The 17,003-nt window shown below is 39.5% G+C and overlaps 1 protein-coding gene across 5 annotated transcripts; it reads right to left on the reverse strand.

The window, feature by feature from the left end:
- Positions 1-5,475: 5,475 nt before the first annotated feature.
- On the reverse strand, positions 5,476-16,484 carry si:dkey-33c12.4 (uncharacterized protein LOC560112 homolog). 5 transcript variants are annotated; one of them, XM_055057354.1, is made up of 18 exons: positions 16,290-16,484; positions 15,954-16,006; positions 14,782-14,851; positions 13,626-13,777; positions 13,336-13,419; positions 13,192-13,248; positions 11,706-11,888; positions 11,416-11,610; positions 11,254-11,308; positions 11,067-11,157; positions 10,813-10,954; positions 10,177-10,281; positions 9,298-9,406; positions 9,001-9,217; positions 8,793-8,867; positions 8,070-8,172; positions 6,528-6,613; positions 5,476-6,428 (listed from the first exon to the last, which is right to left on the reverse strand). In XM_055057354.1, the coding sequence occupies exons 1-18, from the start codon at positions 16,315-16,317 to the stop codon at positions 6,284-6,286; spliced, it is 1,950 nt and encodes a 649-aa protein (XP_054913329.1). In that variant the 5' UTR covers positions 16,318-16,484; the 3' UTR covers positions 5,476-6,283. The 5 variants fall into 5 exon arrangements, 2 of the variants coding, with proteins under 2 accessions (XP_054913329.1, XP_054913328.1); XM_055057353.1 differs by having other exon boundaries at positions 13,626-13,780; XR_008607918.1 differs by having other exon boundaries at positions 6,393-6,428; positions 6,528-7,705; positions 13,626-13,780.
- Between the last annotated feature and the right edge of the window lie 519 nt (positions 16,485-17,003).

The raw sequence follows: 17,003 nt of genomic DNA on the forward strand, positions 1-17,003 counted from the left end.
ATCAATTATTGGAAGTCAGGTTCCTTGAGGCAACAATGAGAGGATTTACAGGCTGTGACATTTTTCATGCCCTCCAGCGTGCTACCTTAGCGTACCGGGGTCGATAGCTGGGTGAAATACAGCCTGATCTGAGCCTCAAATGATTACACACAGGCCACATATTTTAAGATGTGTAAATACTAGGAGGAAACGCGCGTCAAGGCATGCCCAGGTTCCTGACGCAGAGGAGCGGCTATCTGCGAAAACTCCACGACCTGCTCCGTCTACGAGCCGATATTTACGGCTGGCAAAAGGCCGATTACAAAGCGATAACAGTCAGGATTTGTCCCTCTGAACGTCTGAGGGAGATGAAATGCCACATAGCAACAACCAAAGACTTTAAGCATAAACACTTGAATGATTTTTTCAGAGGAATAAAGAACTAAAGGGCATTATGGACCTTTATGAAATAAGGAGTGAGTGTATAAAATGAACAAGTGTTACGCCAGCTAAGCCATTACTGAAAACCGTTTTCTACGCCAAAGCTTAGGATTTATGCCTCTCTGCATCGTGACCTTAGCTTTGAGGCCGACACAAGAATGAAACTCGTTTTGCATTCCTGTCATTGCTCCGATTTGCCTTGCATAAGTGTACTAAAGTACCGCTGGGTTTCAGGTGACGTAGCTCCGACTTCACCCAACGCAGGTGGAGGGCCGGAAGTAAATGCAGCCCATTTATTTCTGTTGATCCAGCATCAAAATGCCTAAAGTCTGTGTCCTTGTGTCCTGCACGGTTGTTCCAACCGTTCGAATAGAGACGTCGGTGTGAATAGTTGACCCACATTGGGCCCGGATTCACCGTCCCACAATGACTCAACATTAACGTACAACTCCAGCAAGAATTTGGGTTTACAGAAGATAGATGAATTATTTACCAGCAGATCCAAGTTCAGAAAAATAACATGGGTTAGCTCGTTGTTAGCGGTAGATTCGTTATCAAAGACTAATTACTTAAAATAGCACAATTCACTATTCACCAGAAACAAGTCGACAGTCATTCAGTGCTTCTTTTTGATCAAGTTTTTGATCCAACTTGAAACTAAATGATTGTATTTTGAAAGCTTTCTTCTGTTTCATGGTGTAATAAGAGGTCTCAAGATCATAAGAGAAGACTTTTTTACTGAGTTAATACGGATCATATTTTAAATATGCACATATATTTTTCGAGATGTTGCGTCTGTTCCAGCCTATTTAGGGCATTAGGTGCCGATTTTGCTTTGTTTTGAACCGGAAAAATCCCCTTCCGGCCCTCCATCTGAATTTCGCGCGTCATCCGGGTCACGTGTCTGAAACCCAGCGATTCACACCCACCACTTAAAGCTTTCTCTGTGAGAATAAGTCAAACGCTTTGGGTCAAATGAGGCGAAACAAAAAAGTTTGAAACGTCCAAAATACATAAACAAAACTGTGACAAACAACCAACATGGATTCTAATGTTTCTGTGTCCAAAAACTATGAGTCACTCAGCAGAGATGAGAAACACAGGCAAAGGAGCCAGTTACTTCTGTAATAAATAAATAAATATGTGCAAACTTGCTTTTGAATTTTTAAATTGCCAGCCATCCAACAATATTACAACAGAATCTGGTTCACTTTTTGTTGTCCAAAAGGGAGTTATGAAGCTCATTTCAATTTACTGAGAGATTAATTGATTTATTTCTTTTTGATCATATCATTAACTGTACATTATATAAAACTCATAGTATCAGGCAAGTTGTCTTAATGTTTGGGGATTTATATGACTACGAATAGTACTGTGGTATTTGATAATTACAAAGTCATAACACATATTTGGGAACAAGGGTGACGTATTAATCAGTTAATAATTACCGATCACCTTTCACAATGGCTGAACATGCAGTGAGGGGAACAGTGGAATGGTCCAGTTAAAGTTCAGACCATCCAATCTGACTGAATTTACAATAATCTTTGACCGAAACAAAGAAGGATGCAAAATATCAGCGCCTGTGGGAAACTGATAAATGTAAAAGACGTTCAAAAGCACAGAGTCAGGGAGAATGGAAAAAAAATGCATCCCATGTTTTTAATATGCTTCAAAATAAAATCATGTGTTTTTTTTTTTTTAAATTTTCATTTCACAGTCATTTGCTACTTTGTGCTGCACCGTCGGAGAAAATCCTGGTGAAACACCTGGACGTTCTGCTTGTAACCAGATAAAAGCGTGGAAGAGACCAGGAGGCGTGAACTGTTCAGACGTCACTAGGACTGAATCAGACGGATGAAATGTCCCCCCACAAAAAAAAAATAAAAATGTAAAAGAACTGGAGCGTGGAGTGAAAAATACTCCACAAGCTGGAAGCTTCAACTCACCAGACTCTCAAAGCTCCATTAGCCGACATTAGCGCGGCAGAGACAAAAGACAAGCAAACTCTCTCAAGAGAGCGGGGTCTGGGGGAGGAGGGGGCTGCACTGTTGGTTTTGGATTCATAAATCATCATTAGTTCAGTTTTTCAGTGTGACGCAAAGAAAGGAACCCAAACATGATGTTTAAACATTCGGATACAGCTTTTTTTTTTCCATCACTGTTAAGTATGGAGGAGCTTAGAATCCAGGATTCAATGCCCACATTGTCCTTCAAATGATTCATCAAGTGACCACAGCAGAGTGAGGCCTTTTCTTTGTGTGGCTGTTTTAACATCACATTATCAGCAAAGGTTTTGTCATGGAGGGACAAAGACTTTTTTTTTTTTTCCACCGCTGCCTATTTCATAGTAATAAATACTCCACAAGCTTAAATGGCAGCATGGACAAAAGGCTAAGATGCTAATTTATCTTCTCCATATGATCCTGATGCAAATGAGGGGAATGAAAGCAAGCAATCAATTCCCTAATTGGGTTGGGGCCACTGCAGCCTGTTAAGGGCTCCAGATTAAACGGGAGGTCAATCTCTCATTGTGACAGATACCATATTCGTTTCACGACGCAACAAAAGGAATCAGACAAGAGTTGTGAGTGATCAAGCTGATGAGAGCGACAAAAATAGACCAGCAGGGGGAAAAAAAACATTCAAAAATTACAGTTACATGAAAGTGTTTCACTGTAAAGATGGTTTCGTTGCAACCTGAAGTGTGAAATAAACTTCAGCGGGGTTTGAAAACAAAAATATGCGTGTAGGTTTATGTCTGGGTGAACGATGTGTGGGCCCAGTTGATTCTATTTTTTCTTTTTTGGGGGGGATTTTATTGTAATCCAGTCCAGATAATCTTTGGGAACTGCTGGATTAAGAGAAGAACAAACTGGAAAGAAAGGGATTCAAACCGCTCTGACCCGGTGAACTCGGGTCCGCCTACAAACCTCGCACTTCGGTTTGAACGCCAAGAGGGCCCGAGTTCACCTCACTCCAAAAAGCAGGAAGCAGACTATAACGCCGGGCATTCTGGGAAATACAACCAAAACAAATTCCAAGTGACTCGCACTTAAGCGGGAGAAATGGCTCATTGCCTTTTGATAGAGAAACCCTGCAACTGCTCAAATCTGACGCTACTCCATTTTTGTTTCCATTTTGTTAAGAGGGAAGTTGCACTCAGCGTTTCCTGCAGTAGCTCTTGCTGCAGCGCCACCACAGGCCAGGAGGAAAACAGGTTTTTCAAAACGTTTAAAGCCACAGCGGGGCGTTTTAAACATAACTTAGTCCATATCATCAGATTTTAATTACAACGTTCGCTCCTTCTTGGAATATTAAAGAGTTGAAGCTACACACTGAACAATAAAAGAATCAACAACGGTGAAATAACCCTGGCTTTTCATGGGACTCTGTCGCTTGTGAAAAAAACAGACTTTTTGCGAGAGCCTATTGAAAAATACTTGGAGACTAATATTTCAGGTCCGAGTGCGTTTCTCCAAAATCCACAGACTGGTGTTTGTGTTATCATTCCTTCAAAGAGGACAAGCAAACAGCAGCAGGCCTGTTGGGAAGGTCATGAGGTTCCCAACAGGCCTGCTGCGAGAGCAGAACCTTTACTCTTTACCTTCCCTAAGAAACACAGCGACTTTATTTACCAACAGAAGAGAGCAGGAAATTACAATAATAATCAGATCAGCTATCCCTGAACTAAAAGCTGCATTGAATTACTGCATCTGAAATGTTCTCCTGAGGGGGAGTGTGGAGGATTTTTGCTGCAGAGCCATATATCACAAAGCGGAGAGTGGGAGAGGAGGCTGTCATGTGTGCTGGTTCAGCTCCGTTACGACGTTCCCCTTTGCTCTCTTCGGGAGGGGAAAATCAGTTAAAAGCCCTCCAAACCAAACAGCCTTTTAACAAGAAGCACTTAATTTTCTCTGTTTGCTTTAGTTCAGAGGGTTGGGCTTCGTCCAGGGAACTGGCATGTTGACTCCAGCCGCGCCGTGAACCTTGACCTCTCGCTCGCGTTCGGGCGGCTCACTCACGGCGGGCAAAGCGGCGAGCGCAGACAGGAGTAAACAGGGATAAATTCTGAAACATTTTAACCGCATCAATCCAACGTGAAGGTGACGCCTTCGGGTTCAGCGGGAGTTCAAGGTATTAGTGTCGCGGGCCTTTCATGAGCTCAGATCAAAAGGGCTTTGTAAGGTATGCCAATTAATGCACATGAAAACAGCTGGTCTGCATGAAAGGTCAAGGAGAAGCATTTTTCACAGCGAAGCAACTCGAACCTTGTTCTTTAAACCGAGCCAGCCCTGGTTTGAGTAAGAAATAGATCTTTCTGGCACAGATTTGGGTCCCAAAAAGGCACCCACAAAAAACATCGCCAAACAGTGTGTGTGCACCGACAAATCGGACCAGATTTTGGGAGACTGGCCATCTTCGATCTTCCCCACCGATCTCATTTATCGTTCACAAAGGTCTGAAAATCAGCAATTCTTGCAGACAGAAGAAGAAAAAAAGGTATCTGGCCAAAAACTGTAATTGGTTCACTGCTATGTGACACTGGTCCCAACTGACACAGGTTGTGGTAGTTTTTGCCAAAAGTGATTCTGGCAAAAAAGAAAAATCTTGGGCCATTATTAAAATCGGAAAGAAATATGGAAAAAAAATCCTGTTGGCTGTTGCAAAAGACATGAGGTTCACCTTCTAAGACAACCATGTAGCATGCGCTAACGTTTTTAATTTTCACCTGTTAGCATGGCCCCGTCAAAGTTCAAAGCTAAACAAATTGAGAAACATTTAAAAACATGATTCTGATTGAAAATCGTGAGCTTAAGGTGATTCCACAAAGTGTCAATTTATGTCAATTGAGGGCTGAATTTAAATGCAAGCCACACTTTTCAGATGCTCCTTTTTGCAATACTGATCTAACAAAGAATTCAAACATTTATAGTGAGGGGTCATAAATATTTTTTTGCAAGACTTTGTACCCACCCACCCCACAGCCTTGTATTAAATCATAAACCAGCCTCGTTTATTTGTTCCCACATCAAACACTTGTTTTTATCCAGTGGTCCCAAAGACAACTTTAATTCAAACGATGAACAAATGGGGCTTCTGCAAGGAGTAGCCTTCCAAAATATCACCCCAAATCAACAAACGTGACTTACAGCTACAGCAACTGAGATGTAAGAAAGGACGAATCAAGAGCTGAACACATTCTGACACAAAATAATTTTGAAAATGGAACAAACCTTCCATTTTTCTGTTTGGCATCAACATTCCCAGCCTACCACAGACGAAGAATCAAATTAAAACAAACACTCCAAAACTCTGGGAACAGGAAAACTTTAATGGTCATAAACTAAACCATTGATGGTCTGCGCGCACACACACGTCCAAATGCACACACACACACACACAGACAGACCCAAAACCCAGAAACATAAATTAAGAAAAATAGGCATAAAATGAAACAACTATGCATAAAAATGTCCAAGAATCCCAGCCTTAAAAATGAAAGCAAATAGGTCCAACCCCCCTACAAGGGTTAAAATATAACACCGCCACCTAGTGGTGGCTTAGAAATCAACCGGAGAAATCTCTTCAACAGCATTTTAAAACGGCAAAACTTGTTTTCCACACATTCCCCGACCGTCAAATAAGCATCCAACCGAGAGGCATGTTTTAAGTACAGTTATAAAAAGGCACATTCATTTTATGACAGTACAGTATATGTTTTGTAGTTATACACGTGTTCAGACGCATGCAAAGGACAGGGAAACTTTTCATAGTTTCTTAAGCTCTTTTTTAGTGTTTTTATCCTCTTGAATCAAAGACCCTGCGCGAAAGCTCTACATGTTTTTTTTTTAACTGATTTTTAATTCCCTGCGTATGATGCGAGACCCAGCCTGCTGGTGAACTTGTCTCGGTCGATGTTCTTGTGCTCTGGGATGTGTCTGAAGGTGCAATCATCCCTCGTGCAGCCCGTCGTCCGCCAGAAAAAGCACTCCTTCTTGTACGTACTGTTTAAAAAAAATTAAAAATCTCTCTCAACTTCGACCTATACATTAATAAGGGTAGAGCTTTTTCTGCCCCTTGAAGAAAGAGTGCGGTGTTCTTACCTAAGCCGTTGGTAGGACTCTGTCTCTCCAGTGTTGCCCTTAAAGGGATACCGAACAGTCAACGGAGCGCCGTCCAATATCATTCCCTGAAAAGGAAACAAAAACGGATCTCGAAGGTCATCTGTCTCTTGGGGTGAGTTTTCACCCACATTTAAGGGTGCTTCAACACCTGATAGTCCCGGAGACTGTCAGCTTTCACGCTAACGAATCAAACCCTTTGACAAACCTGTTCCCCTCCTCGCCTGTGGCGGCGCTGCACCAAGAACCAGCGAAGGAAACGACGCGCACACCTCAAAAGTTGGAGTGCCATCAAGTTTTAGCGGTTATAAGATTTCACTTTTGTCTTTCGTAAAAGACTCCTGCTAGCACCACACACAGGTATTTGTTTTGGTTGCATTTACCCAGAATGCCCTGCGCTATAGCTGTCTTCTTTTGGAGCCGTATCCGGTCCGCCTCCATCCATATGTATGTGGATTTGAATGGTGCCAGAATTCATTTCAACTGAACTGAGGTTCAAAGGCAGACCAGAGTTCGTATCAGAGTTTTGATTCAAACCAGACCTTCCAGACAAACAAACCGGAGTTAAAGTTGGACTGAAGCAGGCCTGGTGTGGCGCATCCTTAAATGTCCTCCTAAACAAATATGGCTAGGGACTGCTGTGTACATAACGTAAAGAATGAGGTTTTAACATGACCAAATGTTCACAAGTTTGATGCTAATACACCTAGCATCCTAAGTGTTCTGCACACTTTTTTATTATCATCATTTGTCAGGCTAGAAAACTGCAAATTTTGGGTCACTTGTCACCTCAAGATTTTATGGCCTTGAGGTGACAAGTTGTAAAAACTGACTTTTGCTCTTCTCAAAAGAACCAAACACAAATTTGTCACTTAAATGTTTTTCTAAATGAAGAAAGGATCACAAATTCAAACACACTTGAATTAGATGGGGAGTCATCTTATAAGAATTATAAAATGCGATGCGTTTCGGGGCGTTTTCTTCCTGGCTGAACCCAGTGGACAAGATACAGGAATCTGATGACTTGTGGTAAATAACTTTTCAAAGGCAGCTCTTCCCACAGGAGCAGATTCAAACAGAAAACGCCTCGTCTAACAAAAACAAATGCAATCGGTGCCTCTGTGTATTAGCTCAGCTGCAGGGTGAAGGCACCGGCTCTACTGAAAGAGAACAAAAAGCAATAAGAAGAATCCATAAGGTGGGATATTCAGAAAATAAAATGAAAACACTATTTTGAACTTTTTTTAAAATAATGAATTAATTAAAGTAGTGAACCTACAGACATCTCTTATCCTTTAAAAAGCAAAAGTAAATTAGCAGAAAATCTTCAAAAATTGTTTAACACCAAAAAGAAAATGTGCAAGTTAAAGGGGAAAAAACATTTTCTTTCTTATTCAGAACTAAGGCAAACTTTCATTATTCTTCCACAGGCTCTTTGTGGAATAATAACAAATAGTCAAAGTTCAATTTGACCATGTCAGCTCCATGTTTCACCATGACGACATGGAGTAAACGGATACGTACGTCGATACACTGGATGGCTCTCTCACAGTCCTCCCTTCGAGTGTAGTTCACAAACGCACACTGCTGCTCCAGCAGCATCTTGATGCTGTAAATCGTCCCCACTCTGCAAGAAGCAAACACCGACGACGCATCAACAACACGCAAGCTTAAATTGGTGCAAATTGTTTTTCTAGGACAATAAAGAAAAAAAGAAAAGGTATAGTTTAACCTCCATTTTGGTTTATTTCGAAAAGAAGATTTCAGATTTTTACATTTAAAGATTGGTTTAAGTAAACTCAGGATTTCATGCGGAGGGGGTCAGTGTCATTTTACAGAAGTTTATTCTGCATCAACAGAGTAAACAGTCAGAGATTCAGAGTGATGGAGGAGTCATGTCTGTCACAATAAATCAATCAACAAGCTCAGTAATTTTCATTTGCATAATTTAATAGTTTATATTTTCTCTTTCTACTAAAACCTGGACAACTAAAGCATTGATCACGTCAGAGATTTCATAATTCATTTTATGCGATGTTTCTGTTTTTTATTTTATTTTAGATACTTAAACTATTTTCCAGGTCCACTGTTAAATCTCCATTTGAATTTAAAGTTTATTGATCTCTTAGGATATGTTCTTACATTATTACATCGTTATCGTTATAATATTGGAAAACGGTCTCCAAACAACAACATTGCCGTTTACCGCAATAACTTCTGGTCACAGGCCTGTAAGTCAGAACTCACCTGCTGAAAAGCTGATGGAGTTTTGGATAAGTCACGGTAGGACCCAGGGTTCCCACCCAAACCGAAAACAGCTCACTTGGAGAGAAACACATGCTTATTCATCTTAAATCAAACGCGCAGATCGCTGCTCATTTCTGAAACACAGAACTGAAAACAGACAAAAAGGGACAAAGAGAAGCCAACGTCTCAACCGTGATCGACCGCTTACGGTTTGGCTGAACCCCTGGAGCGAGGAGTCGGCGACTGGGATTTGGATCTGATTTGGCCCAGACAGTCGGTATCTTTGACCTGCTGCGTTCGTGGACGGGCTGTTTGCAGGACGGTCCACTCTCCGTCATCGTCGTCCTCCTCCTCCTCCTCTTCGTCCTCATCGTTGTCGTCCTGATGCGACGTCTGTTTGAATTTGTCCCAGATGGCTCGAGCCCCTGAAGGAGGAGCAGAGCGGACGGCGTGGAGCAGATGTAACATTCAGAGAGACCTGCTCTGTGTTTTTCGGAAACGTCACCTCCAGGGTCTTTGTTTCTGTTCCTGGCAAACAGAGTTTCCACGGCTTCCTCGAGGGTCGGGTGAGCTTTGAGGGCCTCGGTGCTTTGCGCCCAGGAGAAACCCATTTCCTGAGGTAACGAAAGAACACACAGCTTCCTGAATGTGACTCACTGTGGACACACCAGCTGCATTTCCACAGGCCGCATAATAGCGCAACTTGACGTCTCGAAAATACATTTTGAAAACGTTTCAGTGCTAGAATGAGGTGGGTTTTGTCGTTCATGTTAAAATTTTGGTATTTCACAAACCTGTGATGGAAACATTTCTTCACTTCATTCTAGTTAGACGATCAACAGTCGGACGTGTCCACTGGCGCCAAAAAGGCAACGACAGGAAGTAGTTGGAGTGTCATGTTTTTTTAATGACGTCTTGTGTGAATAAAATTATTTCCGTGTGATTTTTATTAAACGGTAAAAGTAAATGCAAAATATAGCTTTTTTTCAACACAAGCTGAATATCAAAGTGTTGCGGACATTTGTAACAAGAAGGCAGCTATGCAGAACTTTTATATCTACTAAACTTACTAAAAGCACCTTCTACTGCACTGAGCAGGACTCTCTGCACCTCCGAAGATAGACGTTTTGGGCAATTCTTTAGCAAAATATTTCAAACTCCAGAAATTAAGTTTTGCCTAAATTTAGGTGGATTTAGGTCTGAGGGTTCCTGCAAATTTTCCACACTTTTGTCCAACAGGTGCTAACACTGACTTCTGATTCTTTTTTTTTTTTTTTTTACCTGTGGTACATAGTCATTTCTGTATTATTCTCAGACTTGTAAAAAAAATAAAATAAAATAACCTTAACTGGTTTGAATACAGCATACAAACATCAACACCCACCATAAGATGCAACGTCTGCGTTCGTTTCAGCTCCTGCGCAGCTTCAACACTTGAGCTTTCCAGAGTCAACACGTCCTTGTAGATCAGGGAGGCTTCATAGTACCTCTGAAGGAGTCACAACAAAAATCAAGAATAAAGTGACCTTTATTCTAGTAACTGATTATTCTAATTTTCTGATGATTAATTGAAGAAAAGATGAATTGGGACATTCTACAAATGATTCATATAAAATACAGTAAAAGATGCAACTAAACAAAATGAATTAAATTCCAGGACAGCATCTGGAAAACATCTTTGTAAATATGTTTCCAACTTGAGGAATTTTAGGTAAAACATATTTACAAAGATCTTTTCCTCTGACATGCAAATGTAGAAATATATTTTGCATAGTTTTGAGTGCATTGTTTTTTTTTAGTGAATCGCCCATTTTCTCAATCTGTATACTCTAGTCACGATTAATCAGTTGGTTAAATTAGTTGGTGATTATTTCAACTAATTGATTGATCACAATCGTTTCAATCAACGCAAACAAAAAATGGGAATTACTGTCAAGTAACTTGACTTACAAGGAATATATACTGTAATGGAATAAAGCAAGAGATGTGACCAAATGCTAGCAGACACGTTTTGTTTTACCTTGAGGCCGCAGAGGGCTTTCCCTTTCCGGAACAAACCCTTGATCCATTTGGGCTGCATGGAGAGCGCCAGGTCGGCGTCCCTCAGGGCATTTTCATACTGTTCAAGCCTTTCGTAGCACAGAGAGCGATTTCCAAACAACCTGAAACAGGCAGAGGGTAAGTTAAAGCTCATTTTACGTCCGGTGATCCTGTGATTCTCTTGGAAAAAAAAGAAGAAAAAAAAAAAAGCCGAATTCAAGCTCATGTTCCTACTTGAATTCCTTTGGGTTATATTTAATGGCGTCCGTAAAACACGACACTGCCATGTCGTACTGTCCGGACGCAGCCAAGCGGTTCCCCATACCTGCAGCGAAGCAGAGGTCAGGTCAGGCGTTTCGTTTTTTTTAATTTTGTGGAAAAATTTCAATGAAGAGATTTAAAACGAGGAAAATTCACTTACTGGCCAGCTCTACACTTCTTTTCGCTAGCTCCTCAGTCAAGGGACCAAGCAGTTTCTGTTGAAACAGGAGCATAAATGATCCACAGGCCTCATCACAATGGATCCTGTCAAATAAATAGATCATTTAACGGTTCAGAAAAATTGTATTTTTGTGTATTAAACCTCGTTATTGGTTTCAGGTTCGCTTTTCATCTGAACTTCAGGTTTCTCGGCAACATGGAGGTTTTTGTCCTCCGGCTGCTGAACCTCAACGACTTTGCTTTTTTCCTTCTTCTTCTCTTTTTTAGACTTCAAGTTACTCTTCTCCTCAGGGACCAATTTAGTCGATGCAGCATTTAAATTTTTTAAATTCAAGTCCTGCGAAGAAGAGTACAGTGCAGTCATATTTTGCAGACTGTCAGAGTTTATCATCGCAGATGTTTGCCTTAATAACAAAAGAAGCTTTTACAAACATTTTGTTGCTTATCTTCTGTAGCATTTATTTTCACAATATCTTTTCCAGCAAGCTCAATACATCCGCCGTCCTTGGATGCCGTCTGGGATTGGTCGGATTCAGGAGGCTGGTTTTCTTCTGAATTATCATCAATTGTATGAGTTGGTTCCTCATTCTCTATAGATTCTTCCTCGTTGTTCTCCTGAAATTAAATCGCCAATCAGTGAGCTATTTCTGGTTGGAACTGCATTTTTCTAGAACATGCAGGATAAAGTCTAATAAATTAGACCTTCATCAAAAACTTATTTCAGTAATTTGATTCAACAAGGAAGTCATTGCACACAGAGTGACATATTTTCATTCTGTGTGCAGTTGCTTCAGTTCATTTTAATTTACCTGGTTTCCAGCTGACCTGAAGTTCAGTCACTTAGAAAATTTAAATATAAGTAAAGACTAATAAAATGCCTTAAATAATAAACACCTGACTAGATAGTTGTGGAGCAAACTGTCACCGGCACTCCATAAGATGAGGATAATCCGCCAAAGATCATTTACAAGAAACTGGGCGCTCACAGAACGATGCGTTCAAACATAAAGTTCACTGAAAGGAAGATGCGGTAGCAAAAAGTGCACCGACTGCAGGATTGTGAAAAAAACCCCCAAAGAGATTGAGGAGGCATGGAGTCTGTGCTTAACAGGGTTTCTGCAAGTTTCATGAACTCATATTTAAGACTTTTTAAGACCACAATGAATGGAATTTAAGACCTTTTTTTCAGACATGTTCAAATTTGCACTCACCCATAATGGAAATACATTTTTTTAGAGCTAGCCTAGCAAGCTTGTGTTAGCAGTGAGGTAGCAGCAGCTAATTAACATCTATCTAGCCATAGAATGGTTTTAAAGCAACTTCATTCAGGCAAAAGGAGCAATTTTGTACTAAAAGTACTTTATTGATTTTATGCAAAGGTGGGCATTAACTAGCTACATTTACAAAGCTACATTTTGAAAAATATGCACTTATGGGATTGACTTGAGTACCATTTCTGACTTCTTTGACTGGTTAGCTGCATGAAGAATAAGGATGATTTTGGTCAAAAAGACACAATTTGCATCAAAGTGAGACCTCTTCTTTATACACAAGCTTCATTGTTCTCATATTATTTTCTATCTGTTGATGTCAGTGAACTTTAGACATTGTATTTGGAACAACTTTGGGCTGTTTTGACATGAACACATGTCAGGACAGTGTCCATGTCAGTTATCATATCACAAGATATGATAACATAGAAGTTATGAATCATATCAAAATGCTTCCTCTGGATAAGTCAGTCAGATTGTAAATATATCATCTGTATTAGTACTGAAATACAACACTTTGCACACAACTGTTCATGTATAAAAATATATAAATATTAAAAAAAATTGATCTGAATTTGCATTTGCTGAAATAAATGACCTTTTCAATTCTACTCCAGTTTAGTGAGATGAATACTATTTTTACTCACAGGTAAATTTTCCTTAAGCGCGCTCTCCTTTTCAAGTCGTTTCTTTTCTTTTTTGCGCTGGGACAAAAATACAGACGTGTGTGTTGAGCAGCGGTTAAGTGACAATAAGACATTATAGGCTCAGCGGTTATCATACAAGATCACCTTTTTTTTACGTTTGTTCCTTTCAGTTTTTTCTTTACGCCGATCCTCCTCTTCTATCAATTCCTTAGCAATTTTATCTGCTTCCTGGGGAGAACATGTAGAGCAAACGTTACAAATTCATCTCCCATAAAAAAACTTGACATTTCTAAAGAAATTTATACCCAATACAGTATTACAAATGTCAAAGTTCAACTGCATAAGTCATATTTTCCGTTCCGTCACCAACAGAAGGGACATCATTCAGATAAGTATTGATTTCACTTCCCAATAAGTGGAACTGGGCGCGTTACCTCGTCTGTGAGCTGCTTTATCTGAGGATGTGGTTCCAAAGGTTTACTCGCAGCATAAGGTGGATGATAATCATCATCGTTGTCATCACAATAATCATCATCATCATCTGAATATATAAGATCATCCTCTAAGACCTGAGCAAACTGTAAGGCTGCTGAAAGTTAAACAGAACAAACAGATTTAAATACATACCATAGGATCAATTAAGTTTTCATCTGTTTCATGGAAATGTCTCAAAAGTCCGTTGCATCTACATTTCTTGAAAAAAAAAAAGATTTTTACGATTTGAAGAATTCTGAAGTTTTTTTGTATTTTTTAAACAAAATGGGAACAATTGTCTTTCACTGCCATGTAAAATATTTTCCCAGAATGCAACTCTTTGGAGTGTCCTACTTCAGTAGCTGCATTTACATAACAAATGTGCTCAAAACGTTGTTGACATTTCGCCAATTCCGCAATTGTGGTGTTTAATAAGAAGCGCAATTAAGATCACACATGAATATGTTTGTTCACGCCATCATTAAAAAACATGCCGCACCAACATCCTCCAACTACTTCCTGTCGTCTTCTTCATGGTTTGCGCCAGTGGCGATATCCTGTAGTTGATCATGTGATTTGTGTGATGCAAAACAGTGTTTCCATTTTAGTTATGCAACAAAAAAAAACCCCAAAAAGGATAATTTTGGCCAATTTCAATACCAACACAAGCGCGTTTTCAGTGAGCAAATTTATTTTGAAAATGTCAAATTCTGCAATTTGAACAGTCAATGGAAATGCAGCTAATGTGAGAGTTCCCTGCATATTTTTCACTTCAAATTTTAAAACATCCTTTGAAGTCTAAACACAAAATGATCTCCACAGTAGTTGGCTTTTAAGTATGGAATATGGAAAACCACAGGACGTAAGGAAAAGACATTCTAAATGAATTTCCAGAAATCTTTTTTACCCTTGTTCCATACTTCTCCAGAGTAGTAATGTACTTGTATCAAAATCCATATTTTTTTGGGACTGTGTGAGAATCCTGTTTGACGTCACAGGACCAACAACAACAACAACATGCTTCTTTCAGTCAGAATGAGTATGAACGTTAAAGCTGATGTAAATAAGTGATTAAAGAAGACTTGTGTGAAATGCCTAAATCAGAAAACGCCTTACAGAGGAAGGGTTGAGCCAATGCTTCTAGTATGGAAGTCCTGCGCCCACTCATTAAATCCACTATTGATTCCTTAAAAGAAGACAAGATCAGCAAATTAGGACCATTTACAGCCATGATGGTTAAAAAATAAATAACAAGACACGGGGAAGAAATAGAATAAACTTCTTAACAAAAAGAAATCCTGATACTTTGGAAACAAGTTAGATTTCAATAAGTGCAGGACACAAGATAAATGATGATACAGCTGAATATCCTGCTGCATTCACCCCAAAGCTAAGAAATGACTCAAACTCCTTACTTTGTTCAGTCCAGGTAAAACAATCCAGTTCGATTCATCAGTAGTTTAGATTTTACCTCCAAATGTTGCTGCACACTGCCGGTCAGCGACTTGTGTGTGTCTAAATCGCTTGAAACGAATCCAAATGGGGCTGTTTGGAATTCAAAAAGATTCCGCTCTACTAACTAATCGGCTAAAAATCCAGCTGTTGGACTTGAGCTATCCTCTAAACAGCAGAGCTGATAAGAAGTTACATTTATCTGTCAAAAGCAAGTTTACATAAAAACTACTGAATTTAGTTCATTTTTATTTTACATTTCTTGCACAGATGCATGTATAAACACATATTTTAATCAATCACTGTTTACTTAAAAGAAAAAAAAAGACAATACTTTAAGATCCGCCTTATCCTGAACAATACCCATTTCTATTTTTCAACAAGGTCTGACAGATTGATCGTTACCAAACATTTGAAATACAAAAAAGGGAAGTCAAACAGCTATGCTATAGCTGCACAATAATTCTGTGTTTTTTCTGTCGATTACATGAAAACAAACTAATTTTTAATCTTTGGTAGTCCAGCTGAAGCATCTTAAATCAAACTGTAGGAATATCACACAAGTTCCGAATTCAACAAAAACATCTTTTTACTTAATATCAGTTCACAAAATAATCTGTGATCAACAATGACATTTCTCATGCTGAGCTGACATATGAACCTAGGAGCTTATTCGAATCTGTTCAGGTAAGAATCCGTCTGCCTCTTATGGAGTTTTTATGAAGTTTAATTTGACGCGATGCCAACATGTCACCTGGTTTTTTTTTTTTTAAAGAGTTGGGCTGCAGGTTTAGAAAGACAGCAACACTGTATTAAAAGTCTCGACTTATACTCACGTGGGTGCGCATTAGTCTCGAATCTTGGCGAATTCTGGGCACTGAAGGCCCACCTGGCAGGTGAGGAAAAATGATGACGTAAAAGTTCATACAAGATGAAGAAAAAAACATTACACACCGGACCAACACACGTTCACACATATATAAATATATATGCATATAACAGCTTCGACTAAAGTCGCGACTCGCACAGACAGAACGGGAGCGGACCCGTTTTTGCTGAACTTAAAAGTCTCCGTTATAACCACAGTAGCTGGTAAGCTAACAAGCTGACCCGGTTCCAATTCCTGGTAAATGAAACTCAAGATATGATGAAACAAACTGCTGCATTCTCACCCCGATCTAGCTCTTTCTTTTTTGGCATGGTTTCCGTTTATTTCCAGTATCTCCGGTCCAGTATTTGTCTCTATGTCACACCAATGGTCGGCAGGTTTCGTGCTGCTGAGTTGTTGTGGCCTCTGTGAAGTTTTGGCTCGTGTACAGTGGTGAGAAGCCTTCAGCGTCCTGCTCCTCGCCTTCTTCTTCTTCTTTTTTTTCCCCTCTTCTTCTTCTTTGATGAAAACGTACTCAAACGCTATTACTGCCGAACGACACTGCCATCTTCTGGAAGAGAACGCATATTCTTCAATAAAAATCTTCAGAGAATGTTGGATAAATGTTTTTACAGCTACATTGGTTATATGTTGTAGTTCACATAAAAACAGTCTCTGTAACAGAAATACTGCCTATTTTTACTCTCATGTCGACACATATTTAACCCATTTTACTCGATATTTAAAGTCCTATCTGATGAGTATTATGCTTTTTCAATGGTTTATGAAAGTTTTATCAAAATAAATAACTAATTTGCATTCTATTACGTCACATTAAAATAATTACACAATGTATGTCTTGGGCAGCAGAAAAAAATTCTTTTGAGAATGAGAATTTTAGTCTATTTTTGGTATTTTTAGTATTTTAATAGCATCATTTTGGGTAAAGAGGCATTTGTCTATGAAGAACCTTGTAATATTTACAATATAATTATTACATTTGGGGTAGTTATCCTCC

Source organism: Poeciliopsis prolifica, unplaced genomic scaffold (assembly GCF_027474105.1).
Source record: "Poeciliopsis prolifica strain line A6 unplaced genomic scaffold, Auburn_PproV2 SCAFFOLD047, whole genome shotgun sequence".
In the NCBI taxonomy this organism is placed as follows: domain Eukaryota; kingdom Metazoa; phylum Chordata; class Actinopteri; order Cyprinodontiformes; family Poeciliidae; genus Poeciliopsis; species Poeciliopsis prolifica.

What these genes read in the sequence shown, in the direction of transcription:
- si:dkey-33c12.4 (XM_055057353.1), bottom strand. Translation starts at nt 16,317, where the DNA reads ATGCCAAAAAAGAAAGAGCTAGATCGGG. An exon ending in TCCAGGGGTTCAGCCAAACC is followed by an intron (nt 8,868 to 9,000) that starts GTAAGCGGTCGA and finishes TTTCTCTCCAAG; the next exon opens with TGAGCTGTTTTCGGTTTGGG. An exon ending in GAGCCATCCAGTGTATCGAC is followed by an intron (nt 6,614 to 8,069) that starts GTACGTATCCGT and finishes TTTCCTTTTCAG; the next exon opens with GGAATGATATTGGACGGCGC.